General features: G+C 42.4%; 2 protein-coding genes and 1 pseudogene across 2 annotated transcripts; 1 reads left to right on the top strand and 2 right to left on the bottom strand.

The window, feature by feature from the left end:
- Nucleotides 1-680: 680 nt before the first annotated feature.
- On the bottom strand, nt 681-5,849 carry LOC114784218 (uncharacterized). Its single transcript, XM_028969451.1, has 7 exons — nt 5,806-5,849; nt 4,997-5,072; nt 4,564-4,612; nt 3,589-3,662; nt 2,808-3,114; nt 1,983-2,052; nt 681-697 (listed from the first exon to the last, which is right to left on the bottom strand). The coding sequence occupies exons 1-7, from the start codon at nt 5,822-5,824 to the stop codon at nt 681-683; spliced, it is 612 nt and encodes a 203-aa protein (XP_028825284.1). The 5' UTR covers nt 5,825-5,849.
- A 1,533-nt stretch (nt 5,850-7,382) lies between these two features.
- LOC114784215 (protein canopy-1-like) lies at nt 7,383-17,432 on the top strand (annotated as a pseudogene).
- A 4,976-nt stretch (nt 17,433-22,408) lies between these two features.
- LOC114784221 (homeobox protein engrailed-2b-like) lies at nt 22,409-25,475 on the bottom strand. The gene is made up of 2 exons (XM_028969453.1): nt 25,065-25,475; nt 22,409-23,513 (listed from the first exon to the last, which is right to left on the bottom strand). Exons 1-2 carry the CDS (start codon nt 25,414-25,416, stop codon nt 23,197-23,199), a joined length of 669 nt encoding a protein of 222 aa, XP_028825286.1. The 5' UTR covers nt 25,417-25,475; the 3' UTR covers nt 22,409-23,196.
- Nucleotides 25,476-26,878: the final 1,403 nt, after the last annotated feature.

The following is a 26,878-nucleotide window of genomic DNA, read 5'->3' as shown; positions in this document are numbered from 1 at the left end:
CATTTGAGAAGGGTTGTGATCTTGCTGTCATCTGCAGATGACAGTAAAGACTAATAATGACTTCCAGAGCCCTTCACTTTCACTTTCAAAGCTGGGTGTGAGATTAGACACACTTTAAACAGACCCAATTATTAATTTGGCCAAACCATCCCAGTCCAGTAGGCGAATCGGCAATTACGTCCTTCAGACCAAATGTCAGGATTCATTTTAGCCATCCTGCTAACAGAATGGTTTCAAATGACATCTCCAATCAGCGACAAACAGGGGCCTCTCCAACCACTGGCACCGGACTGTCACATGAGGTCACAAATCCTGACAAAATAAAATTGCATTTAACTGGAGTGGAAGTTTAACTGAGATGGTTTGTAGCAGCATCCTGCCTGTAAAAGCTGTTAAAAACATGATGTGCCCCCAAAAAAAAAATTGAAACAAGGGTCATAATCTGAGGATCGGAGGAAGATATCACATTTTCAGAAATATGACTTATAAAAATGAATAAATTCATCTAGTTGTCACGTCAGGGCAGCCGCTGAATTATTACTGGTTTACCTAACATGTCAGGAATGTTTCTTGTCTGTCCTGGTGCACCTGACAAACGTGCCACTGTCACACCCTCCCTCCTCTCAGTTTTAAAGCGTGAATGACAGCGCTGCTTATCATCTTCCTCATCGGACTCCCCGTCATCGGCAGATTCCTCCTGCTGGGGGAGAAAAAGAGATTCCTCTTCCCACAAACACTGAACTGAATCAACCAGAAAACCAACACCTTTCTTTACTCAAATTATTATTTTAAATGTCCAAGAACTCTAAACTGAATTAATTTATTAGCTCCAATTCAATATATAAACACAGAAAGGCTTCCTATCAAAATGACAGCTTAATTTAAACATCTAGAATATTTTAGGTCTAAAAATATCAAAAAATAGAAAAAACCAACACACTTAACATGTGAAAAGAACATCCCTGATACCAATCCAAGAGCTTCATAGGTGGGAAAGGTCAACCAGATCTTTTACTCCACACAACACTCGTCTTTAATAGGCCACAACTGCGAGGCTATATGGCTGCAAACTCCAGGCTCTCACTGCACAATAACAGGGCCCTCAGTAAAAAAAAAAAAAAAAAAAAAAACCCTCACCCCCTCCTCTCCCGATCCACCCTCCCCTCGCCTTTTGTCCAGACTCCTGACACAAACAATGCTGCCCAGTGCCACAGATGGGGATAACACACTGGGCACTGAGCCTGCCACATGACCGGTGTGCAAAACTAACAGTGGAGCAGACGCCATCTGTAGCGCACACACTCGTCATTCACACTCCTGCTCTCGGCGCTCCAACTTCGGCAGTCAGATGAAGAGGAGCATTATGGGTGACAGACGAGGATAATTAACAGGGCCATGCTATGCCAGGATGATTTTAAAGAGCTGCCTGATTAACCAATCATTTCAGCTTTTCTAAAGGCAGGGCGACTTGTAATGTCAGTGACAGGTAATATAAAGGTGTATTCATCTTATTTAGAAAAATAAAAAATATATAATTAAACAGGAATTAATGATAATTAGGATCATAAAACCTCAACTAATATTTATTTCAATTTCCAAATTTGTATGGTGGTTGTGAAAAAATTTCATACTTAATTCTATGTGCAAATATATCCTAATGCAGTCCTACTTAAGTAGTTTAGACAGGCAATATTCATATTTGAAATCAAATGATTTAAAATGTCAAAAGACTACACTGAGAATATTAAAAAGAATAATTACACTGCATTTAAAACACACAGAAGCTATGAATATTGACAATAATTTCAGAAGGTCCAACTCACAGTACCAATAATGGGACCACAAGTTCTTTGAACTCTTTGAGACTTTTGATTGGATAACTGGATAAGTTATAATTTATGATGTTCATATTGCATGGGTGAAAATTGGCTCAAAAACTGCAGAGTGTATGCCCAGCTTAACCCAGGAACAAGGTACTGTACCTTTATGTGTGTTCTTAACAGAAGAACAGGGCACCACATCAATGTCAGGCTCTTCTTTTATCTCTATAACCTGCAGAATTAGTTGAATACATGTTAATTCATTAAAACTGCCAATTAAAGGGCATTTGTGACATTGACTGATGTTCTGTGATTTTTTGCATCTTGTATAAGCCCAAACATATCCTGCAGTGCACATACTCACTGTTTAAAAGAAACATTACAAATTTTAATGATGAAACATCATATGCAACTGCAGCTGGATGGTTTAAGGAAAGGTCACAGCTTCTCCAAAGTAAATTAAGTAATATCTATATCTATCTAGCACTCAAGAGCTTTGCCTTCACATACGATAACTCTACCCTACTAGACACATCGTATCTGGGGGAGTGGGTAAAGAAAGAGCATCAATTACCTCCACTCCATATAAGCCCCCCAGATATCTTTTAAAAATGTCGATACGAAGGACTTTATCAGATCTCGACTAACCCTAGATAGTGAGCCCCTGCATTATCCTAAGCTTATAATTGGCAGCGCGTTTCTCTAGTGACACAAAAGCGTTTCATTTTCCCCCGGTGGAAAACGAGACTCAAGGTCAGAGCCCTGGTGCTGCCACAGAGACAACAGGGTGACGTTGCACCCCGCCAAACAAGCTGTCAGTGCAAACTTTTGTGGGTGGGTGGGGATAAATAAACTGCCAGGGTGTGATAATAGATCTGATTTCAGCTACCCGTCATTGCTTCTCTCTCCCGCTTTCCTTTCATTCCCTCATCCTCCGGGACAGAAACAGACTTGGAATCTAGCCACAGGACATAATCTTAACATTACCTGAAATTCCTTATCTGCAGGTTCACTGGGTTCGATGTCTGGGTTCACTTCTTGCTTTATTTTCAACACCTTTGAAGAACATCTTCCATTTTGGGCCAATGTGACACCACTGCTTCCAGGGGAGTCTTGGTGTTTGAGATGACCGAGGCATCTGTCGCCCTTCAGGGCCTCTTCAGTCTTGCTGGTGATAGCAGAAGAGACTTCTACCCTGGCCATGACACCTGAGCTTTTGAAGGATTTCTTGTGAATGTCATGCAACGAGCTCAGGTCAACTATTGCATTGACACTACCTGATGCATCATGGGTCCTGAAAATGATATGACAAGATGGTTCAGTGAATCATTTCTCATGAAAATCAATTATGACTGGATACTTGGTTAAATTTGACATAATGAATTAACTTCTGCTATAAGCAGAACCCGCAGATTTCTAAATGAACACATGAACGTTTACTTTTAAAGTCTTGCACAGAGCATGGAAGCTCAACATCACATTTCAATCAATGCACACCCAGTCACAAGAACAATATTGACTCTTGGCCATCAACACTCCAACACACTCCATCAGCGGCTCCCTTATCCCCACGTTTTTAGTCGAAACACGTAATCCCTGCTTGGCAATTTGTCAAGCAGTTAAGAAGCTGAGATAAGGGCATTGAGAAAAAACACACACACACACACACACACACACACACACACACAGAGGTGCACCTCAGCCCTAATCGCTCCGTGTCTATTTGTGGTTGCATAGAACTGAGAGGAGTTGGGGAAGTCTAGTTCACCTTTTGGGTTGGTCGTCCTCATCGCTCCACAAAAGGTCATCATTCAGATCGTCATCTGATAAATCATGAACATTCTGAAAAAAAAAAAAACAACAATTTTAATAAAAAGCCTATAAAGCCTTTATTTATTTCAGAACATAATAAACAACTTGCAAGAAACTGCCTATTAATTCATGTCGCAGAAACAAAATACCTTTAACGATAATGAGATATAGCATGACCGACCCTGACAATTTACAGATTAGACTGCTGGTCATAAAGCGACACTGTAAAGAGGCATTCAGTCCAACCGCAGCCAATTTGGACTTGATGCAACTAAATCAGTGGCTAAGGAAAAAAGGGAATTTGCAGCTTCTGCTGTGTCTTTTCATCAGCTCAACTCTACCACGGCTCTGTGGTTTTTACTGGGCCGTCAGGCTCCTCGCTCTCCCTGTGCCTCGGGACATGGTTAGTGGATAATATGCAGTTACTGGTGAGAAAAGCAGGGCACATTCCCCTGTGAAGCGGCCACCTGTCACACTCTAGGGCACAAACGTGACAACTTCACCCCACACAAACGCGTGCCGAAGCATACACCGTAATGTGGCACTGCACTGTAGATGGGCCGCACAGTTCAATCACATTCATTCAAAACGGCCATTTAGACAGAAATATATTTATGAAAGGTTGCAATAAGTCATTTTCTCTACAATTATTGGCCTGAAAAGAAGCGATTGTTCCTGTCCTCTTGGAGGAATTCTGATAAAATTAATTGCTTACAAGAGAGTCTAGTATATATCTACAGAAAATATACTTTTACAATTGTACTTTTAACACATTTGGTTGCCATAATAATAGCAGTTATTGTATTGTCATAATGAAGCTTAAATCTATCACTGAGGGGCAATTTTTAAAGATCTGAGGACATGAAGTGTGTGGTGTATGGCACACAAGCTGGATTACGAGTTATTATGACTGCGTTTCAGACATTCGTACCTTTTTGACGGCAGAACTGTCATCTTCAAGTAGACAGATGTCCAAATCACTTAGAAGAGACAACAGACTAACGTTAAAATTGTACCCATTGCAGAACAAAAATTTGAAAGAAAAATGAACAGTTTTTAATACTTCAATAATAGTTAATTCAAATTCATCCCAAAATTTGTAAGACCCAACAGGGTTAACAAGATTTTTTCCCTCGACTGTCAACACTTGTCATTCAGACTTCATCGCCGGCTTTCAGCATCAAGCAGCACAAAACAATTATGTCTGAATCACACACACGCCGTGAAATTTGGCTAAGTACAAGACAGCAATTATGTTCTGCAAACATAACTAATTGCTCGTTTATTTTAACGGAGAGGCCCACGGTCACAAGTTAATTCTGTCAGGACGAAACGAGGAACGATGCTATTGGCCGTGAGGGTACCTGTCCAAGTCATCCTCTCCTCCTCTCCGAAGGCGAGTCCTCTCGCTCCCCGGCTTCTCACGCCCGCCACTCTCGTCTGTTTTTATATGGGAGAGTTAAAAAGAAGAAGAAAAAAAAAAAAGAAAGAAATATTAGAGTAATGCGATTCACACCTTGTTCATCTTACAGGCCCAAGCAGTAGCTGGCTGACCGAATACCATTATTTGCATTTACATTTACCCTTATCCAGAGCGACTTACAGTAGTTACAGGGACAGTCCCCCTGGAGCAAGCTCAGGGACACAATGGTAGTAAGTGGTATTTGAACCTGGGTCTTCTGGTTCATAGGCGAGTGTGTTACCCACTAGGCCACTACCATCTACCACCTCTGGATCTCTGGTACACAACATATAAAGGACGGCAGCTCCCTTTTGTTTAAGCAAAGTCCAGCTGTCCCCTGCAATGCAACGACTTTTAATACTTTTTTTTAAGTTTTAAAAGACACGAGTGTGCGTGGACGTCCAAGGCTAACACTGAGGTCAAACACGGGGTGGTAGTAGCCTAGTGGGTAACACACTCGCCTATGAACCAGAAGACGCAGGTTCAAATCCCACTTACTACCATTGTGTCCCTGAGCAAGACACTTGAAGTTGTTCCAGGGGGGACTGTCCCTGTAAATACTGATTGTAAGTCGCTCTGTATAATGGCGTCTGGTAAAGGATGTAAATGTAGGCTATTCACGTACAGCTTGAAATTTTGCCCCAGGTGGCTCGTCCGAAAAGTCCCCCCCCCCAAAGACCCCATCCCCGGCTGGAGAGCGGCGGGCCTTACCTTTAACACGCGCGGCCATGATTGCCGCCCAGCGTGACGGGTGGCGGTCGTCCGTTTCCGACCCGAAAAGCGGCCAATTCCGCGCTCGTGCACGTGCACGTCTCACGCACGCGCGTTGATGTGATGCTCGCGCTTCCTCAGGAGGTGGCCTGGCCAACGAATTGTGGCAATGGTTCCTAAATGATCGCAAAACTTTCACCCTGCCACAGCTGGTGTGCTTTTATTTATTTTTTATTATGATAAATGGCCAAATGCCAAACTGCTTTCCAAATTGTTCGGAGGCGATGGCCATACTGGCCCGGTCTTCCTGACCCAAAAAAGTGCACAACGTGCAGCAAACAAGATTGACAATCTCAAAATAAAGATAATTACGACCAAAAACAGTGGTTTACAAACGTGTGTATACAGCTAAACTAATAAGTAGGGTGGTAGCGTCCTAGTAGGTAACACACTCGCCTATGAACCAGAAGACCAGGTTCAAATCCCACTTACTACCATTGAGTCCCGAGCAAGACAATTAACCCTGAGTGTCTCCGGGGGAGACTGTCCCTGTAACTACTGATTATAAATCGCTCTGGATAAGGGCGTCTGATAAATGCTGTAAATGTAATAACTTTGTGTTACGGCTGTAAGGTTTTGTGTAGGGTTTGTTTGTTTCTTTTTGTCGGGTCTCCAGAATTATTCCCCTCACAGACATTTCTCTACGTGCACAGGGAGCCGCAAGTTTCCTTCTTGCTCGCGGCCACGTTTCGGCCCTCTTCATCCGGGACCTTGTGGTTTCGACGCAATTCTATTGGTCCACGCGCCTGTCAGTCAGCGGCGCCATCCGCCTTCCTGCCGGTGCGTCCGTGGCTGAACGCGGGCTGCGCGGAGTTGACGTGGACCGTCTCGTCTACTAATAACCTTCTAATAGTCGCCGTTCGTGTCGGTCGGCGCGAACGCCGCGCCGGAGCTTCCCGCGTCCGAATTTTCCCTCCCACTCGTTCGTTCGCAGGTAAGGCAGCATCAGCGCGTCCATGTTCACCGTCGACGGTCGGTGTGGGGCGAGGAGCGTGTTTTGCCGTCTGGACGCGTCTGTATTCGGACGCGTTGGGCCTTTCTGTTCATTAAATGATGTCCTGAGAGAAAAGCGGGCGGCGTGTTTTGTTCATGCGCACTGTTGCCCGTGGCCGTATGTCGCCGTTCTCTCCCACCGACACGCGTGTGTGTTGAAACTGGAACTAAGTGCACCAATCAAGTCACGTCACGTCACAGCCCGTGACACAGGTGTCACCCAGCTCGCCTGAGAGTGACCGATGCACACAATCTGCTTTATCTCAGTCTCTCTTAGGTCCAGCAACTATATACACAACCTGTGTATTTTAGCCCATTAAAAAAGTTTGTATGATTCATATTTTATCTGATTCCCAATAATAACTCAAAATTTGTCCATGTTTGGCTGTGAATGTCATATAATATAGCGGATGTTCATGAAAAAGACCTGTGGTTTGGTCCAATGCACTTTGACCCACATTGCTGCAGTATGTAAACAGTCCCAATTACACAACACGGTGGCAGATTTTACTTGAGGTCTTCTGCAATGAGAAATAATACATTTGTGGAACCCCGAAAATCTCTTTTCCTTTCTTCTGTGACCAACTGGTGATGTTTATACTGCTCTGCGCTCAGGTGACGTTTTCCCACGCTTCGGCCATCAAGACGTGAACATCGAACGGGGAGCTGCTGTCCCATTTTTCTGTGTTTGACAAACACATTTGTATGTATTTTTTTTACTGCATCAAACCTAAGGTAGGAATTATAGATAGATTATTGTTCTCAGTAATGATGATACTGCTGTGTATAGTGTATAGAAGGACTTGTAAAACCATGTTTTTTGTCTAAAAACTCAGTAACATCATGTCGATAATATAGACTTTGAAGAACCATTACCATATATATCTGTATTGCTTTATTGTGCCACCCTTAATCAAAGCTCGTTTCGCACTTCATATATATATATGATTTTCATAAGATTGTGTTAACATTAGCGCCCCAAGATCAACTACAGAAGTTTAATGCCGATTTACAAAACCTTGGGCGTCATCCTCAAGAGTCCTATTACAGTTCAGCTTTACCATATGAAAGGAGCGTGGCCAGTTCACTGTTCTGACTGTTGTCACATGACCAAGCACCCCACTCTGCTGGAATCTGGAAACGTTGGAGACATCTTATCACAGAAATAAATCTGTGGTGTACATTTACAGTATTGTTCTGAAGTGAATGAATCAGCAATGGGTATTTTTGCATGATTTGATTTAAAATTTGAATGGCTTGGAAATATTTGATTCCAGCTTCACAAATGGATAATTGTGGTCACAATCTGGAGGAAGAGGAGCTATGGAATTTTATTCATTTTATTTTCTAAACAGGTATTTAGGATGTTTGTGGCTCTGCAACCGCAACACTATACACTGCCTTGATAGTTTTATGATTTTAACATTTACTGAAATTGTCTTTCTAAATATTACGGCCTTAACAGTGTTTGCACAGTGAGCTGCACTGATAACAGCAAAGTCCTTATCATTATCAGCAGCTGTTGTTTCAGGTCTACCCTTACCTGGCAAGTCTCACACAAATGCCCATTTCTCTTAGGAAACCCGTATGGATCCTTGGACCGTTCAGTTTTGCCTCGGTCTGATGATGGCCTCTTTGGGTCTTTTAGCAGTCGAAGGGAAGAGAGATGAAATGCTGTATTGTTCAGGTAAGTTCACATGTATGCTTTACTATTAGTAGCAGTTATAGTAGGAGAGCATGTTAGTAGTCAGTGTTAATTGTATGTGAGCCTTTTGTATTTCATTGCTGTGCACTAGAATTGAGCGATCATCAGCCTGGATGATACTTGTGGCTGATAGTAGGCATTTTGTCTTTTATCTGTATTGCTTTTCCTGCTCAGGCGGAGTTGTTTAATGTTCTGCTCACAAAAATTTCTATTACTTGTGTGAATATAGCCAATTAGCGCTGAAGCCCTGCTGTCACTCACACTACACTTGTACACGCGCACAACATGAAGCCACCAGGAAGAGACTTGCTGAGAAAGGAAGGTAAAACACATTATTGCAACAATCTCTATGGTCTGTTGGGGGTCTTTCACCCTCTTCACCTCCATTCAGGCATACCAGCACGTTTTCTGCCACCAGTCAGTTTCTTCTAAAGGTATCTTGCGTATAAGGGGCCGTAAAGAGTTCAGGTTCATTTATACCATACAGGTTTATCACTCTATTGGTCTGCTCTGTCATCCACATGATAATGTGAGCCTATAAAAACATTAGTGGTCGCCACAGCTGATCAGAGGGGCTGTTCGCACAATTGACCTGGCAAGCGTTTTTTATGCCGGATGCCCTTCCTGACGCATCCTTCCCCATTTACCCGGGCCTGGGACCGGCACCAAGAAATGCACTGTCACATGCATTCCCAGTGGATGGGTTACCAAAGTGACATTTGCAACCCCTTTGCAGCATTTACTTAAAGGTGGATTTCTGTCTTGTTATCTCAGGTGAAATCTGTATCTTGTTTATTCAGACAGCACCTCCCCCTTTCTTTAGTGAATTGTTACTTACACCTCTGTGTGAGTAGCAATTATAGCTCAAATCTTTACATGACAGTATTTCCAATACTCATCCCTATGAGTCTGTGTTATTTGTTAAGATTTTTTTTTTTTTTTTAATTAAGCAAAATATGTTGATGATATTAAAACATGTATTCATTTGATTTGTCCAGCTCCGGCATGTAATTTGTATAAGCTGCTTTATTTTAATGCTTTATTCTTGTAAAATGTTTGTGCATGTCTTAGTATAAAGAATAATTTGCCATTAGTTAATGAAATTAACTTTAAATAGAAGTTTGTAAAATTTAATTGTAAATGTATATCAATTATCAGACCCCATTAAACAAAAAACATCATCTGAACAGATAGCCCAAATATACATGTATGTGGATTATCCATGTTGGCACGGGTTCCTCATGGCTCTCCAGTTTCCTCCGGCCACCCAAGGGTGTGTGTGTGTTGTGTTTGTGTGTGTGTGTGTGTGTGTGTGTGTGTGTGAGCCCCTTGGTGAGTCCCTGCCCGTCATAGGATGATCTCTGGCTGCCACAACTCTGATTAGGGTAATAAATATGGAGGTTCTGTGTTGTGAGGACTGTAATCGTCTTAGTTTTCATAACCTGTGTGGTGTAGCCCTTCAGTAAGGGGTGTGGAGAGTGTTGTACAAGCTTGCCAGTAATTCACCTGCATTTCTTTATTGATTCACCCTTATGTATGTGAATGAACAGGATTGGGTCAGTTCGAAATGCCACCTCACGTGATTGAGCCCTTGCCAATGACTCAGAGGATGCTTTGCCCTTTTCCTTTAAAGCCAACCAGAAGTGTAATCATGGTCAGTGCTCCAAAAAGCAAAAATGAAATAGTTCAATTTCTGTGGCACTTGAATAATGCTGTTACCTCATCTAGCGTCACATTTTCATCCAGGTCAAGTCAGTCCATATTTCTGCCAGGTTTCCTGCTTTCACACCACTGCAACTTCAAGGACTGAATGTACACTTGTGGCATATTACAAAGTTTCACACGCTGTTATTTCGTTTTGCTTACAGCATGTATTTGGCATAGTTGTTTCATTTAAGAAAATAGCTCATTGCAATTTATTTGACAGATATTACGATTTCTGTTCAGTATTCACTATACTATGTGTATTAAAAACTGTAGCATAATCGTACTTAGAAATATGAACTGCTTTATACTGCACTGTAACTTGCTCGTGTTTAATTGGGTGTAGCTTTAAATTGAGAGACATCTGATTGGTGAGCATGACTGTCTACTCAGGTACAGCAACACAATGTGATCAACTGTCATGGCACCTGTTGGACCCTCCCGACTGCAGGGGGCCGCGGGCAGGTTTGTTTTACTGCCCAAACGTTGTTTACTCTTCTTTCTGAACCCACTGTCCCCGCGTACACTGGAGTGGCACCATCCACCCACGGTCTGCCCATTCGGCTGCAACACGTGCCATTTGACTCTATCACCACCGCAACGAGCCACGCCCGGTCCCATTCTCCCACCGCGGCATCTTGGCAGCTTGCCCCTCTTCTGCCTGCCTCACCAACGCTCCAGTCTTCGCTCACTGACTGTCTCCAGCCAACACAGCATTTGTGCAAAAATAATCACAGTCGTTGCAATTTTCAAATCGCGCTTATTCAAAGCTGCAGTTTCAGTTAAAATTTGCTAAATTATTCAGCCCTGTTTTCAGTCATCTTCCATAGACAATTTTTTTCATTATGTTGTGTTTATCTCATGTGTCTTGCTTTTGGCCTCACAGTGGTTTAGTGCCATGTTAAGTTCTCCATTCTGTGATTTGACTTCACCAAACAAATGTTTTATATTCTCAGACAACATAGCACTATCCTTACATGTTTTACATTTACAGCATTTATCAGACACCCTTATCCAGAGCGACTTACAATCAGTAGTTACAGGGACAGTCACCCTGGAGCAATTTAGGGTTAAGTGTCTTGCTCAGGGACACAATGGTAGTAAGTAGGATTTGAACCTGGGTCTTCTGGTTCATAGGCGAGTGTCTAACCCACTACGCCACTACCACCCCTTTTTTTAATAATGAAGAAAAATTTCCTTAATCCAATCATAGTAATTTTATTTTTATTTACTTAATAATTTGACCCTTCTGAAATGCCGTGACAGCTTTTGCGTGACCATGGGATGCTTCTTAATGCTAGTATTCACTGCATCGTTTGAGTCTAAGTAACGTGCAAAGTAACACAACTGATCATCAGTAATGATTAATGATGATCACTGGTCTCCAGTGACAATGCGAGGTGAAGCCAAGCTAATTGAGCCTTGTCCTGACTTTATGGGCACTAAATCTCAGCTACTAAACTCTGCTGGAGTGTGATTTCCATGCCATTGTGGATGCTATTGATCTGTCCTATGTCACATCATAATCTGTAGAATAAAGCCCATGTGTTTTATGTAGCAATTTTTCTTTAGCATGCAACATATTACAGTAATATGGACAGTAACAACCATTGTCTCCTGCAGCATGCATGGCACTTGCCGATGAGCTCAACTATTCCATCAGTCAGACCGATCCAAAGAAGACTATTCATGTCGGGGGATTCAGGCTAAACCCTGATGGCAGTCTCACAGATAAAAAGGTTTGTTACAGTAACTAGTTCCTGAAATTATTTCATTTTTGTATTGTATTGTATTTATGTTACTATAATAAACTGTAATAAACTGTGTTCAGCCACACCAAATAGGGGGAATGGGCACATGTATTATTTAATTGATCATTAAGAGCTTCATGTTCATTTTTTTGTTGTCTTCTGTAAAATTGAATTATGTGGTCAGTTATGCATGCCCAATTACTAAGTATTAGATCCCACATAAAATAATGATCGACAGATGGTATGTGTAAAGAATGAATGCAAACCAGAGGACTAAAAAAAGAGGTGAATAAATTTATCATCATATAGGATTAACCTACATGAGTTTTTTTTTTTTTTTTTAACTGCTACATAGCAGCGCTGAAAGACATCATGGAAAAGTGAAAGAGCTTTTGTTGTTATTTTTGCTGTGCATTTAAAGTAATGCATCTACAAAACATCCTCTAAAACTGCATGCAAAACATATGCTATGGTGAATTTTACAGTTCACTACAGTGTGTGGGGCTGATAGCTTTCAGGCGCCATGCCAGATCTCCGGCGTACCAAATTGGCTGGGTAAAGACATAAAATTTAAAAATCACACTCACCCAGTGATCTGACACTATATCTGAGAAGCACAGCCCTAGTCATAGGAAATGCCACGCACTTCACATTAGAGCTGTAAATCTTAGTGGATTCAGGCTCAAATACTATCCTTTCAGTCGAGCCTGCAACACCAACTTCTGGTCTAGAGTACCTATCCTTCGTGTATGATTCGCAGCTTGTAAATTTGTTTCAGTGACAAAGTGTTTTGCATGTTGTAAATTTGTTTTATAAAATGTTTTTTTTTTTGTTAATGAAATGTTAATTTGGTTGGTCTCCATCGTCAAGTTATTGTTATCGCAAGAGAGATGAAAAATTGGATGCTGATGGGGTGAAAAGGAGGCTGTACTTGTCGGGTCGGGCCTAAAATGTGACAATCTTGTTATACACAGCATCTTGCCAGAGTTTGCAAAGCGTCTGGCTGAGCCGCTAAAGTAAGCTGAGTTTTTTTTTTTTTTTTTTTTAGTTTTTACTTCCCGGGCATGGAAAAGTTCTTTCATGTCAAGAATTAATGTTTTTAATTCAAATTGATTCATGGACTGCTTGATAAGTCTGCCTGGCACAATCTGCAGATGTGTGGCTATATCTGCATAGGTTTTGTGATTTGAATCTGTGTGGCTTAAGCAGAACTGACAGCCTACTGTCTTCCCTGAGCTCTCAGTGTACCGCGGTGAAAAGGTCAGGCCTCTGTGAAGTGGAAGCTCTGACCCCGGGTATCCTGGGACTGTCATTAGGTGGCTGAGTCCTCTGTTGATGACAGGGGTTAATCCCCACTGATTGTTATTGGTAGCTAATAACAAGGCTTTTACTTAGCCCCATTTCCACTTAGCTTGGCCTTTTCGTCTGTACCTTTTTGCTGTTCGCTTAAAACCCTTTTCACCATCCGTGCTTAGTGCACTTAAGAAATATTTAACCCATTAAGAAACGCTCCAAAAACGTTTGAATTTATTTATTTTGTATGGTAGGTTCGTGTTAAAGGTAAATGTTCATTCCATATAGGTATTCCCAGTAAGATCTGTACAATATTAACAGGACTAAAATTCATTGCTGGTTATTATGAATTCTATTTTAAATTGATTATGAAATATGTGTTTACAATTCATGCTCATTTCATGAAAGAAACAAAGTAGTGAATTGCAATTCAGTACTTTGAGCGTAATGTAGTTTTTTTAAGTGGATGCTAGAGCACCAGTACTGGGTGTGTGGATATGTGTGCATGTGTAGACACTGCTTCACCATGTGTGTCAGTTCTTGTTGAGTTCACACTGTGACTTGAGTCTTGCTGATCCCCCCCTCCTCTTTTTGGTCTCTTTGGAATTGTTGTTCTCCTGCATAAGGAACTGAAAGGTAAATATGATCTTGTCCTGATATGAGAGAATTTTCATGCTCATAAGTGTAAATATGATCATAATTTTGCATATATATTTAATATATATAGACACACAGTATTGTGAGTTTTTTTTCTTTTTTTTTTGTATTTAATGAAAGATGAGATGTTAATAAATCAACTAGTTTTGACAGCTAATTTCACTTGCAGGAGCTATTGGCTTTTATCTGGCAAGGGTGTGTATATTTTTTGAAGAATTACATTTCCCCTCTATGCACTTGTTCTGTGGAAGATGTCTCTCTGAAGACACTAATGCTTGTTTTTCAGTAATAGGCTGATTTCATATTCAGTTAATTTAACAATTTACATAAATATTTCCTTGTTATTCCTGCATGAACCATAAAGTCCTATGGAGCCTGACACTTTGTGTCCATGAGGACTCCTTTCTCTGCCCGGCTTGCCCATCCCCTCTACTAACCCCCCTTCCCTTTTTCTTTTTTTTCTTTTTTCTAATTCCTGTGGAAATTCTTTATTGACAGCGCCTATTCAGAGTCCTTAGACTGTTACGGCCAGGAGTTTAATTCCCCTGCATTTTCAGGACTGTGTGATAAGGGTCTTGGCTGAGGATGAGCTGGTGAAGCCACAGTAAGAAAGGTCCATGGGAGAGATTTGACCTCCCCAAAAAAAGATGCTTATTATAAGGCTTTACCTCAGTTCTGTAACCTCTCCTTGTGTTTTGATTTCAAGCACTAAAAGGGGTAATGATTAATATGCATTTGGTAAATGGGTGATCCAGATGGAAAAATGCGATAGTGCTTTCTTTGAACATCACACCGATTACAGGGCCCCCATTTTACACGATTGTCCTATTAACTGGCAGTACCGCCATGTTTCGGTTTTGTCTGGTTTTATTAATAATGCGTATTGAAGCTCGTTGGATCCTTTTAATTTCAGGAGGGCTGGAGACTTATCTCACTGCCCATCCAGATGCATTTCAATGCTTTTAATTTAAAAGGGGGATGTGTGTGGAATGGTCGCACTCCTTCCTTGGGACCCTTTATCTTGTTTGTGACCAGATGGCAGTGAGCCATGGAAGCTTCTTTGTATCGTGGATGCACAAGAGAAGGAGGGGAGAGAATGGGCAGAGTTGGGGGGAGAACGCCTCCCTAATATAATCAATGAGACCGGAAGGGTCCATACTGTGTCTGAAAAGGGACAATAGGGTCAGGGATACATATCTTCGTGGCAAGTCCAGTTCATCTGCAATCTGCCCCCTCTCTTTCTCTCTCCCTCTCTCTCTACACACAAACACACATACAAATACACACACAAACCCACACCATATATATTCCCCCCTACCTCTAACCCCCTAGACCTCCCTGCTGCCCTTTGACCAGGGCTGACAAGGAGAAACTTCCTGCTTTGATCACTGAACGGTGGAGGAGCTGTGACGCCAGAAGAGAAAAAAAAAGAGCAACCAAAAGGATGAGCCTCAACTCTGCACCCTGCACTTGGCTGCTGTTGACACCCTCACACCCCCCCACCACCAGCCAAATCCCAACCTCCTTACCCCCCACCCAGCACTCCTTTCACATTCTCCACCTCTATTCACCCTTTCCCCTCTCCTCTTCCGGGGGAGGCCAAAGGGGGCGGTGCAGGGTGCACCTTGACCTGTCTAGACGGCACAGCGTGGTTTTTGTCCGGCTTTCCAAGGAGCGGAGATCTACTTTTTTCCCAACTTTAGGGGTACAGGTTAAATGTGTTTTCTGTGGCACATGGGGATGTGTTTAAGATGGGAACTAAAGGGAAAGGTCACTGGTGTGACCTGGACGCGCAGCTGTATGAAATGGTTTCACGAAAGATGGGGAAATTAGTAAAGATTAGTTTGTCAAACTAGAATTCATTGTAATGATATCGTGTTATATTTTTTATCTAATAGGTACCATTTGCTAGATCAGAAACTCACTTAACTGAGCTGCTGGAAGGAGTTTGTACCAGCATGAGCGATTACGCTCTCTATGTGGATCCAGACACCAAGGAGAAGAGTTACAAGAGATTTGCCCCAAGAACCGAGAAGAGTGGAGACTTTCCTGATTTCAAAAATTTTCAGTTTGATGGTCCAGACGGCTCCAACTCTTTAAAATTTGCTGTGAGTATGCTGTGGGTTTTTTTTCTGTTTCTTTCACACAATAAATCTTTATAAAAAAATGTATTTAAAAAAAAAAAAAAAAAATTTGAGTTCAATACAGGTACATTTAATGCATGCACAGAACTTTTGAATTGAACCTGTAGTTTGTGGTCTTCGAAATGTGATTTAAATCAGTGCTTTAATTTTTGATTCTATGTCAACTGCAGATTTTAATGCAGATCATATGTTTGCTTGTAATTACATGTTTTAATTTTATTCTCATTTATAAATTTTGTTCTTTCAATTCAATGTTTGAAAAAAACATTAATTTATTTTTCTGATTTGCATTTAGTTTTAATTTATTCATTCATTTATTTTTCAATTATTCATTCCATGTTTAGCTTCCTATATATGAGTATGGCTTTTGCTATTTCATGATTTGATGATAGAAATTCGCAGTGTGCAAAATCTCTCTTTACAAGTTGTGTTCAGTGTAGGATATACATATTTTATATTAGGTTAATACTTGTTTTTTTATTATTCATGTTTGCCATGCGATTTATTGGAAGTGTACAATCAATTGTTATTTCCTTGTTTAGCAAGGTCTGTAGAGCATGCAGTAGTGCAAAGTTTTCCAAGATGGCAGATCTGCCAATAGGAAAATGTCGGATAGGAAAGATGGCCACGTTAACATTAAAGAGAGCAGCCTCAGGTAGGGCAACTCTTGACTGTCCCTAAAACCGGCCTGTTATTCTGTTTGCACAGTGCGAGACCATTGTTGAAGAGTTTGAAGAGGATATCATCTCTCTGTTCGCTAGCGGCAGACCACGTGGCTGACAAGTGTGTGGCTGATTTATCAGGTATAGTTTTTCTGCAGTAATGACCAAATAAGAATAAATGCAATCTAACAAACATTAATGTAAATACTTTTATTACAACTTGACGTTTGAATTTAATGAAATTTCCGATTTATTTGGCAGCGATTAAACAAATGAATTTGTTGGCATTCACATGGTTTATTTTACATACTGTCAGATGGTTGATCTGTATTGAGCACACTATAAATTAATTTTTAAAAATAATAAAATAATATTTGTAATGTACCATCTCCAGTCTTTTAACCATGAGAAAACACAAACAAAAAACATTTTTGGTTGCATAAGACCTGGGTAAAGCGCTGTACCCTCCACAATCTCAACTGCTTTGTTGCGCTATGCATTTGCTAGCATTTTATTTCAGCCCTGCTATGCAAAAAATCCAGACGTAGAGCCCAATGTTGCACAGAACGTGTTCTGTTTATTAAACTACGTTTTGAGATGTGATTATTTTATGCCCTGATGTGGTTCTTTGTGCTCTCTGAACATAGATTACCACTAGCTCTTCTATCAAAAGTGTGGTTGGAACCTCGTATTCTATACCTACTTTTCTTCTTTAAGGGTGCACTGCTATATATTTTATAATAATGTGTCCCATCATGCAAGAATCTGCTAATGCATAGCCTCATTCTTCCACATTTATGGTCACTGTAAAGGGAAGCCAGTTCCATGCTGAGCTTTAAGGTTCTCCCTGGAGGAACAACCAGTGTGTGAGCTGTGACCTTGAGGAGATGAATGTAGATGTTTTCTTATTGGCTGGGGAATATGATTGTAGACTGTGAGACAGCTATTCAATGAATTTGTGTTTTAAAATAATAAAATGCTTTCATTATAAATATTTTTGGTTTCATTGCTATTTTGCGCAAATTTCCACCATGATTCATTATTTCAGTGCATTGTAGTTTCATACTCTTTATTGTTTTTACATTTTTGACATCTCTTTCTTCTAAATCTAAGGCTCATTTATTTTGGATAACATTTATTAATTTTATAATTTTTATTTATCTCTTAGTTCAATTTTATATTGGCCAATGTGTTTATATATGCTAAAGACATATATTTAAGAATAGAAACATTGAATTTTTTTTAAATGATTTATGATTTTAAATTCAGGTACACATTGTTTTTTATTTTGGTTTTACGTATGAATTTGCTTTATTAACAGACTAATTTAAAATTCTGTGGTAACGTTGTTTTTAAAAATAACTGGCTTATAGCGACTGGAATAGCCAGGGAAGGGCTCTTTATCTGGCCGTAGCGCCTTACTGACAAAGTGGACTGAGACGTCTGTCCCATGTGACTGAACATGGCGCCCTGTCTGGTGGGCCTGGCAAGCGCCGCCCTTGGCGCCCCCCCTGTCTCTCCAGCTTCCACCAGGCAGGAGCACGCATGCGCAGTGCAGAGGGGAGAACAATCCTGCCTCTGCTGTACGCCGCCATGATGCCCCTGGTGAAGTGGGTGGGTGGATGGGAGCTCGCTAAAGGGGAAAGGAACGGCACTGTACGCCCCTCTCCCCCTCAAAGTAGTACTGGTAGTAGCACAATTCATGCCACGATGGGATTAAATTCATTCTGCACAGACACGGACTGGGTACCTTCAATGTTTCCTGAAATGTCAAGGTTATGATGAGAATGTGTGGCCACTACGCTATTAGATGAAGAACATCTACAAAACACAAAACATTTCAGGTAGACCAGAAAGAGTTCATAATTTTTCTCTAGTCTGCTAGGCTATATATATTTTTTTGATAAGATGTGATTTACATGTGTTACTGTGGTCTCTTTGAACAGTTTCCATTATGAAAATGGAAAATTTATTTCCAAAAAAATTAAACAAAATAGTCTATATGAATATTGTAAACATTCCTGTTAAAGGGGGGAGGTTGAAATAATGTGTGTGTGGGTACACTTTTTATATCATCGAAGTTATGGATCATTTAGGAATTGTTTTGTCTATTAAAACAACATAAAATAACGTGTCAAATATCCAGACATTGTTGATGCTGTAAATGACTCTTAATGATGGAAAATCTGAATGCAAATCTGCATGAAAATATTCTTGATTTCCAATGGAAGGCCGTGTTCGTTATCCCAAGTCTGTTACTTGAGAAACTTTGTTTATTATTAGAAACCTTCTTCAATTAATTTAGTATGGCTGCAAAAGGTTCAACGGTGGGTAGCGATGTAGCCTCATACCTCCAAGGATGTGTGTCTGAATCTGCTGAGTGTGCATGCTCTCCCTGTGTTGGTGTGGGTTTCCTTTGGGTTCTCCAGTTTCCTCCCACCATCCACAGGCATGTACACTGGGTGGATTGGTGACTTTGAATGTGAGTGAATGGTTTGTGTGCATGCGCATGTGCACCTCTTTGGTACACTGGGACCCCACCCTGGGTTGAGACTCACCTCAAAAACTGCTTAATCAAATGTAAGTGGGGTGGTAGTAGCCTAGTGGGTAACACACTCGCCTAGGATCCTGGAGACCTGGGTTCAAACCCCACTTACTACCATTGTGTCCCTGAGCAAGACACTTAACCCTGAGTGTCTCCCGGGGGACTGTCCCTGTAACTACTGATTTTAAGTCACTCTGGATAAGGGCGTCTGATAAATGCCGTAAGTGTAAGTACACAACGGATATTAATTATTTTTATTATACTGTTGTATCTTATGTATGAAGAATGGGTAAGAAAAGTGATGGTTATACAGTATGTTGTGTGAAATGAGGTGTCTTGATTTCTGTACGTTTGGGCTTAAAGCCTGAAGGTAAGTGTCCCTAAAGCTGCTCTGAGACAGACGTTGTTGTTCTTCAGACTTTGTTCTTTTTTTGTTTTCTAGTTTAAAATGGATCTTTCCTCCATCTTCTCAGTTCAATTTTACTTTTACTGGAATCATTGGATTCACTGTTTTCTCTGCCTTGACTTTACAGGAATTGATGTGCAATAGATTCTTCTGAGAGGAGTTTAATAATGTTCTTTTCTTTCAGAAAGGTCAAAGGTCATTCTAGATGTGGTACCCCAGTTCATTTTTTTTCATTTACTTAAAGTTGCATTGTCAAATCCTAGTAATTTTGATGATAATGGATGAGCATGATGTAACACAGTGGTTGTTTTGGAGAGAGATGATTTTTAGAAACATTAATCCACGTTGCTCCCTTAAAAGTGACAGAGAGCATGAAATTCCATACATTTTTCCCTACTTCAGCTTACTTTTTATTCAGTTGTCACTATAGAACAGAATTGGTACTTTTTTAACTTGGCGAAGTCTGTAGGCTGCGTATCTGTGGGAGTTTCAACGTCGGCCTTAGCAGACTGCGCTCCGGGAAGCCCTCTCTCCGTCTCCCCGCGGTGAGCGCCCTGGGAGCGCGTCTCCAGCTTGCCGACCTGTCTGCTGCTCTGCCTGCGCGCCCCAGCCTGCAGCTGACATACATGGCAGATCAAGAGTTGCCGAGGTGCTGCCGGCTGTGGCCGAAAGCGGCGGGAGCCGGACCCTCACTCGCAGAGGCTCCGGCTCGCTGACCTGCTCCGTGCAAGTGCGTCTTCATATGAGCAGCGCGATATTATTATTATTTTTTTTGCAAGAGGGGAGGAGGGGACGTCAGCTGCTGGTGAATGGAGCAGGAGAGCCCTGCGCTCATTCAGAAAGAAATGTGAGGGAAATGTGTCTCTCTCTCTCTCTCTCTCTCTCTCTCCCCCAACACTCTTCACCAGAGTTCAGCCACTGGGCTACGGCATTAACTTGTATTCTAACAAGATTAAAATATATTTGTCCTGGAGATTAGCATACTTAAGTCCCCCTCTTGGCTTTTAGGCCATGGCAGCGCGCTTTGATCTGCGTTGCGTGGCAAGAGCCTGGCTCTGGCTCGGCCATCCGAGTGCCAAGTGTGAAATTGGCCTGATGTCATCCCCATTCTTCACCTTCTACATCTTTCACTGCCTTAATTATATTTCCGCCACAAAGCCCCAGCCCTTCATTGCATATTCAAGTTTGACTAGGAAGCGTTTAGAAGGAAAAAAAAAATTTGGGGATAAATGACTCTGTGGGGGTGGGGGGGACAGGATTGGCCTATTGTGCCACAGCCATGCAAGGGTGCGCATTTCTTGGGTTTGAGGGTGACCGGGCTTTGCATGGGCTGGTGCTATACTGACCACTGAAAGCTTTTTTTTTTTTTTAAGAAGTCACCTGGATGGCAGTGGCCCTGCCATCTATTTTGTCCCCCTCCTTTTGTCTATCTGAAAAGTGCCGAGTTGCGGCCGGAGGACAATCCGCCACCTGCAGCTGTCACTGGAGGCTTTGACCTTCAGCGGGGTCCCCCGGCCCCGGGCAGTGGGGCCCTTCCCTCCATCCTTGGGCGTCACTTCCACATGCAGAAATGCAGATGAGCGGCGGGTCGGCGCGGGAACATCGCGCTTGTGGAGAGACGCTCATTCGCTGGGCGCTGGCGGCTCAGTCACGTGACAAGCACCCCTCTTTTTTTTTTTTTTTTTTTCCCCGTTCTTTCGTCTAAGTTTGCAGCTTTTCCGTTTAGGTTACTGGGACATGTGGGAATATTTAAATTAGTTTTAGTTGCGCGCTCCTCCCCGGGGGCGGAAGTAGGGAATTTATGTGCGCTTTGGCACGTACCGTTACAAATTATAACCAATACTACTACTACTAATAATAATCGTCTCTGTGTAGTATAGGTTTGTGTAATAGTCTCTTCTTTATATATATCACATTAGTAATCGTGTATAAACGTGTCCTGTGCGATCTGTGCCGTGATGGTGCAGTTACGTGTGTACGCTGCACTGATGATTTATTATTATTATTTTTTTTTTATTCTAGCCTTTCAAATCTTTTCAATATTTGTAGTAGAAAATAGTTTTCCCAGATGTGCAAACTTTTCCCATCCCTATGAGGACCGGGCTTTGTGGAATGTGTTTCTGTACGTTGAAAAGACTCTCGCCTGGTGTCTGTGGATGTTTTAGCTGCTTTTATTTACTTGCTTCCAGCTCTCAGGTCGTAGTTAATTACACAAATAAACAGAATACAAATTATGTACATTTTGTTTATACCAAAAGAATACTTATAACAGGAACATTGGAAAATAATAAAAACTGACATGAATTCTTTCACTCTGTTTTCTTGTATATATTCTGCTGTTTATGAGGCTTTTCATTCAACAGCTTTTATACAAAAGTCCTTTCAAACTTTTTTTTAAGGCAAAGTGTGTTCGTTTGGTGAATCTCAGTTCATACACACTTTTTTGTGTTTCTTTCTGTCTCACAACGACCATAACACACCTCGCACCAACAGAACGTCACGTTTTGGGTATGTAGACAGTCTGCAGATCGCCAAACTAAACCGCAGCTTTCATGCAAAAGGCCTCGAAACGTTTCCATTCACCAAATAAACGAGTTATTGCGAGATAAATAGTCCAAGCGATGTAAACACAACCCTTTAACCCCACCCCCACCCCCCAAATGCATTCTCAGTACACCCCGTTCAGAAAATACAAAGATTACGGTCACTGCATACGATAAAAACGAGTTATGAGGAACTCTCAGCAGATTTTTTTAATTTATTTTTTAATTCATGACTGCTCTGTTAACGGATCGGTGTTGTAAATATCGGGATCATTGTCTGTCTGCCAGCTACAAAAGTAGATTTCTACACTCGCCACATTATGAACGCAAGCATATGTATATAAAAATGATTAAATCAGTATTGCTTTTTTTTTTCATTAAAAAATGATATATCGGTTCCTCGCTTACGTGAGCGTTGTACATTCCGACGTGGCTCCAGCGTGGAAACGATCCGTGTATTTTAAATGGAATAGATGCATTCAGACGTCTCAAGTATAACGCGCTTGTTGCCTATAAATACTGTCAATATACAATTCACCGTTTCCTGCCCCTAATGTCTCTGCAGCACAAATTCGTAAAACAACAAAACAAATATTCCTGACATTGGACCAGAAAGCAAACAAACAAACAAACAGACAAAAGCAAACAAACAAACAAACACGGAACACAGCTGCTGCTTTGCACAGTTTTGCCTGAACGCAGCAGGATATTTATCTTTGGACTTCAGCGTGGATTTCAGAACGACTGTGATCGTGGCGTCGAGAAGAAAAGACAACCTTCGGCAATATTAATAATTAAAGAGAGAGCGAACGAAAAAAAAACAAACAAACAAACGTAAATATTCGTAAACGGTATGTACAGGCGATACTGCAGGATTGGTTGGAAATGCTGGTGTTTTTTGTGTTTTTTTTTGTTTTTTTTTATTGCCTCACTCGCTGTCCGACTTGTCGTCCTTGGACGACGTGGCGTGGTTGTACAGCCCCTGCGCCATCAGTTGCAGCGCCAGCGAGTTCTTGCCCCCGGTCGCCTTCTTGATCTTGGCCCGCTTGTTCTGGAACCAGATCTTGATCTGGGACTCGTTCAGGCCCAGTTCGAGCGCCAGGCCCTGGCGCCGCTGCTCCGTCAGGTACCGGTTGGTCTGGAACTCCGCCTTCAGTCTCTGCAGCTGCTCGGCCGTGAAGGCGGTCCTGGGCCGCTTGTCCTCCTTGCTCGGGTTCTTCTTCTTTGGTTTGCGAGATCTCGGGCCTGCAGGTTGAGTTAAAACGGATTCGAATTGAAGAGACGCTGCAATAATAACAACAATGCTGGCCTAATAATATTAGCGGTGATATCACTAATATAAATGTCACGCTTGGCAGCGAGCGAACCGACAATGAAATGAAGTAGCATCGGATCTTCAGAGCCCTCGAGTTTAGCTCTGTGGCTCCGTGTGTGGGGGTGGGGTGAGGCCGAAAGGAGGAGGGGGGGTGCTCCTTTCTCTCTGTTACCATAGTAACCAAATTTGGAAGCTTATGATGTTCATAAAGTCGTTATATGGGAAAAAAAACTGCATTTATTACCACGCTGGATCCTCCGGGCCTTTTTTAAAATCGTTCTCATTTGAAATTCCCCCTGTTACGCTGCAGCGGAGAGATGAAGGGATTTTTACGGTTTTCGTTCTTTTTTTGTCGCGATAGTAGCAGCTGAACTTGTGGCCAACGTGGAGCCCCAAACTCGTATTTTCGTCTGAATTAGAGTGAATTTGCTGGTTAAGTTACATTTCACGACCAAACGCGTTCTCCCGATCGAAAATTAGCACGATTAAAAACGAGATCTTTATTATTGTCCACGTTTTTGGCTGCTCGAAACATTACATTAATATTAATAATGTTTTTTTTCAAGTAAAACAAAATGAACACTGCTAATCAGAGTACCGCGCATTTATTTTTTTATTATTCGTGAACTGGAAAAAAAGATTCCGATCGTGGCTCGTTTTTGGCACCGTTTCTTTTTCTTCACCGCTGATTTTGAGATTCATGGCGCGAGTTTTATTCGCGTTGATCGAATGCGCGCGACCGGAGTGGAAATTTTCCTTCGTGGGTGAACTTTCCGCGCTGATGAAAGGCCCGTTACTCAGGAATGCGTGCATATGATTACATATGTATATGCCGCGGACCTCACTCACGAGCTCAAATCCATTGTCAAAAATATGCTAATTAAATATTAACAAAGGCAAGGATGGAACAATAGCGCAAAAACCGGACCTAAACGTCGCACGGATCCGACCAAAATATTTTATTTCACGCGTTTTTACTTTACTTTACGGATGATCGTGTCGTAAATCTAGTTCGTAGCCGCGACAACGACGCGCTAAAAAAAACGATTGAAGTTTCTTTGATTCGATCGTGGTCCGAATTTCCACAAAGGACCTGAGATCGAACACAAAAGGCTTCGATGGGGTTTCCCCCCTCCAAAAAATAATGATTTTAAAAGGATTCATAATCATAACACGTTCGATATTAGAACGCAATTTTTTATATATATATTTTTTTGCTTAGACACTTAACTTTTAACTTTCGAGACTATAGTAGGCCTGAACCGTTATTTACCTACGTGGCCCTGACGAGCAATTAAGTTAAATTCGTAAGTTTTTAATTATATACTTAATGAACGATTTATTAAATGAAAACTATGTTTTGATATTGTTTTGATAGAATCGGCGGAGTAAATCTTGGCGGGCGCTGCTCGCTGCGTAACGCTGCGTAACGGGGTGGAGTTTTTTTTTTCCCCACAAAGTAGGGACGCGCGCGCGCTCACCTGACGACGGCCGGTCCGAGTAGCGCGTGCAGTACACCCACGCCGGCCACAGCAGCGGCCGGGACGTGGGCGCCGCGCCGTGCTGCGAGCTGTCCGAGTCCGAGCTCAGGCCCGGGTCGCCGCTGTCCCCGCGGGGCTCCGTCACCGCGTCGCCTTTCTTCGGCCCGGTCACCTGGCGCGGGCTGGACGTGCCTTCTCCCGCCGGCCGGCCCGCGTCCTCGGCCGCCTCCTCGGTCTCTTTCGGCCGTTTCCCGAAGTCGGGCCGCAGGATGTTGTCGATGTAGAAGTTTGTGACCCGGTGCGGCTGCAGGGGGGGCAGGACGGCCGCGTCACCGCGATCGTTCTCCTCCATGCTGGAGCCCTCTTCCACCCCACCAGCCACTTCCAGGTTTACTTCCCCACGTCCGAAATGAACACACACGGTGAAGCAAAACGATCAAATAAAAAAAAAACCAAAAAAAAAAAAAAACACGAGCCAACCCCTGGCCGTGTTCACAACGAAAAAATCATAGTTTTCTTTTCGTATTTAAATCCAGAACTGGGTTCACCTAAAAAAAACGAAAAAAATATATATATATTCTTAACGGAATAAATATTTTGGGGGGGTCCCCCGCGGAAAAGCCCCCCCCCCCGATCGCAACAAGCGCTGCGCCTAAACTACAGATAAATAAAGCGGCGCCGACCGCTCCGCGAATACTTTCACTACGGGCCTTTTTACCCCTTCTTATTTTTAATACGAGTCCCGCGGGTGACGTCGCGGTGCGCTTATCCCAGACACGTGCCTTGGGCCAATGGGAGGCCTGCAAGGCGAGCACGTGGTCCGGCGACGCCGGAATAATTGACAGCGCCCCACCTCGCCTTTTTTTTAAAGCCGCAGCGCTCCGCTCGGTCCGAACGCGCTGGGACAACGCGACCAAACCGCAAAAAAAAAAAAATTATAAAAACGCGTCGGTGAACGCGCGGTTCCCAGTCCGGTCCGCCTGGACCGTGGAGCTCGTAATAAATGCTGTAAATGTAAAAAGTGAGGGTTTCCACGGTCACGTGATCGGGAAGAAATGGTCATGTTTCTTATTAATTCGGGTTATTAAACTGCGCAGCTTCAAGAAGCCACGAGTTGCTGCACAGTCGCGGAACGGTCTGTCGGGGCCCAGGACTGAAAGTCCACGTACCGGCGACGCGTGGCGTGGAAACGCCGGTTTCCCGTGATAGGAACCTCGCCCCTCGTTTCCGACGCTGCTCAGGCCACGTGACCGAACGGAGGAACGCGTTCTGAGCGCGCTCGTTGTTCGTCGTGTTGCCAGATCCACGGCGGAATAGTTTAAAGTTAATCAATGATACACATCAGATGATACACACACACAACTCTCTACATTTATTTCTTATATAGCCCAAAATCACATACAGTATGTCTCAATGGGCTTTGACAGGCCCTACAGTTGACACCCCCACACTTGACCCTTCTGCACACAAGGAAAAACTCCACACAAAAAACCCTAGGAGAGAGAAAAAAGAATGGAAGAAACCTTGGGAAGGTGTGATTTATAGAGGGACCCCCTTCCAGGGTAGAATGAGCCTGCAAGTGGTGTCAGTGCAGGGTTTGTGTTGATTTGTCCAATAAGAGAAAAAAGTCCTACAGTTGTAGAGGTGGAGAAGTCCAATGTATAGTCCAGTGTCATGGTCTACATTATGTGTCCATTATGATGTTACTGGTCCATTTGAAAATCCATGAAGCTGTAGTTGTTACGGTGGTGGTGGCTGTGATGACCCTCTGGTTCATTTCATGCTAAGTTGTTGTTTAGCAGTTGTCAGGAACC

Source organism: Denticeps clupeoides, unplaced genomic scaffold (assembly GCF_900700375.1).
Source record: "Denticeps clupeoides unplaced genomic scaffold, fDenClu1.1, whole genome shotgun sequence".
Classification (NCBI taxonomy): Eukaryota; Metazoa; Chordata; class Actinopteri; order Clupeiformes; family Denticipitidae; genus Denticeps; species Denticeps clupeoides.
Note: the sequence above shows the minus strand (reverse complement) of the source record. Positions and strands in the feature narration are given on the sequence as shown.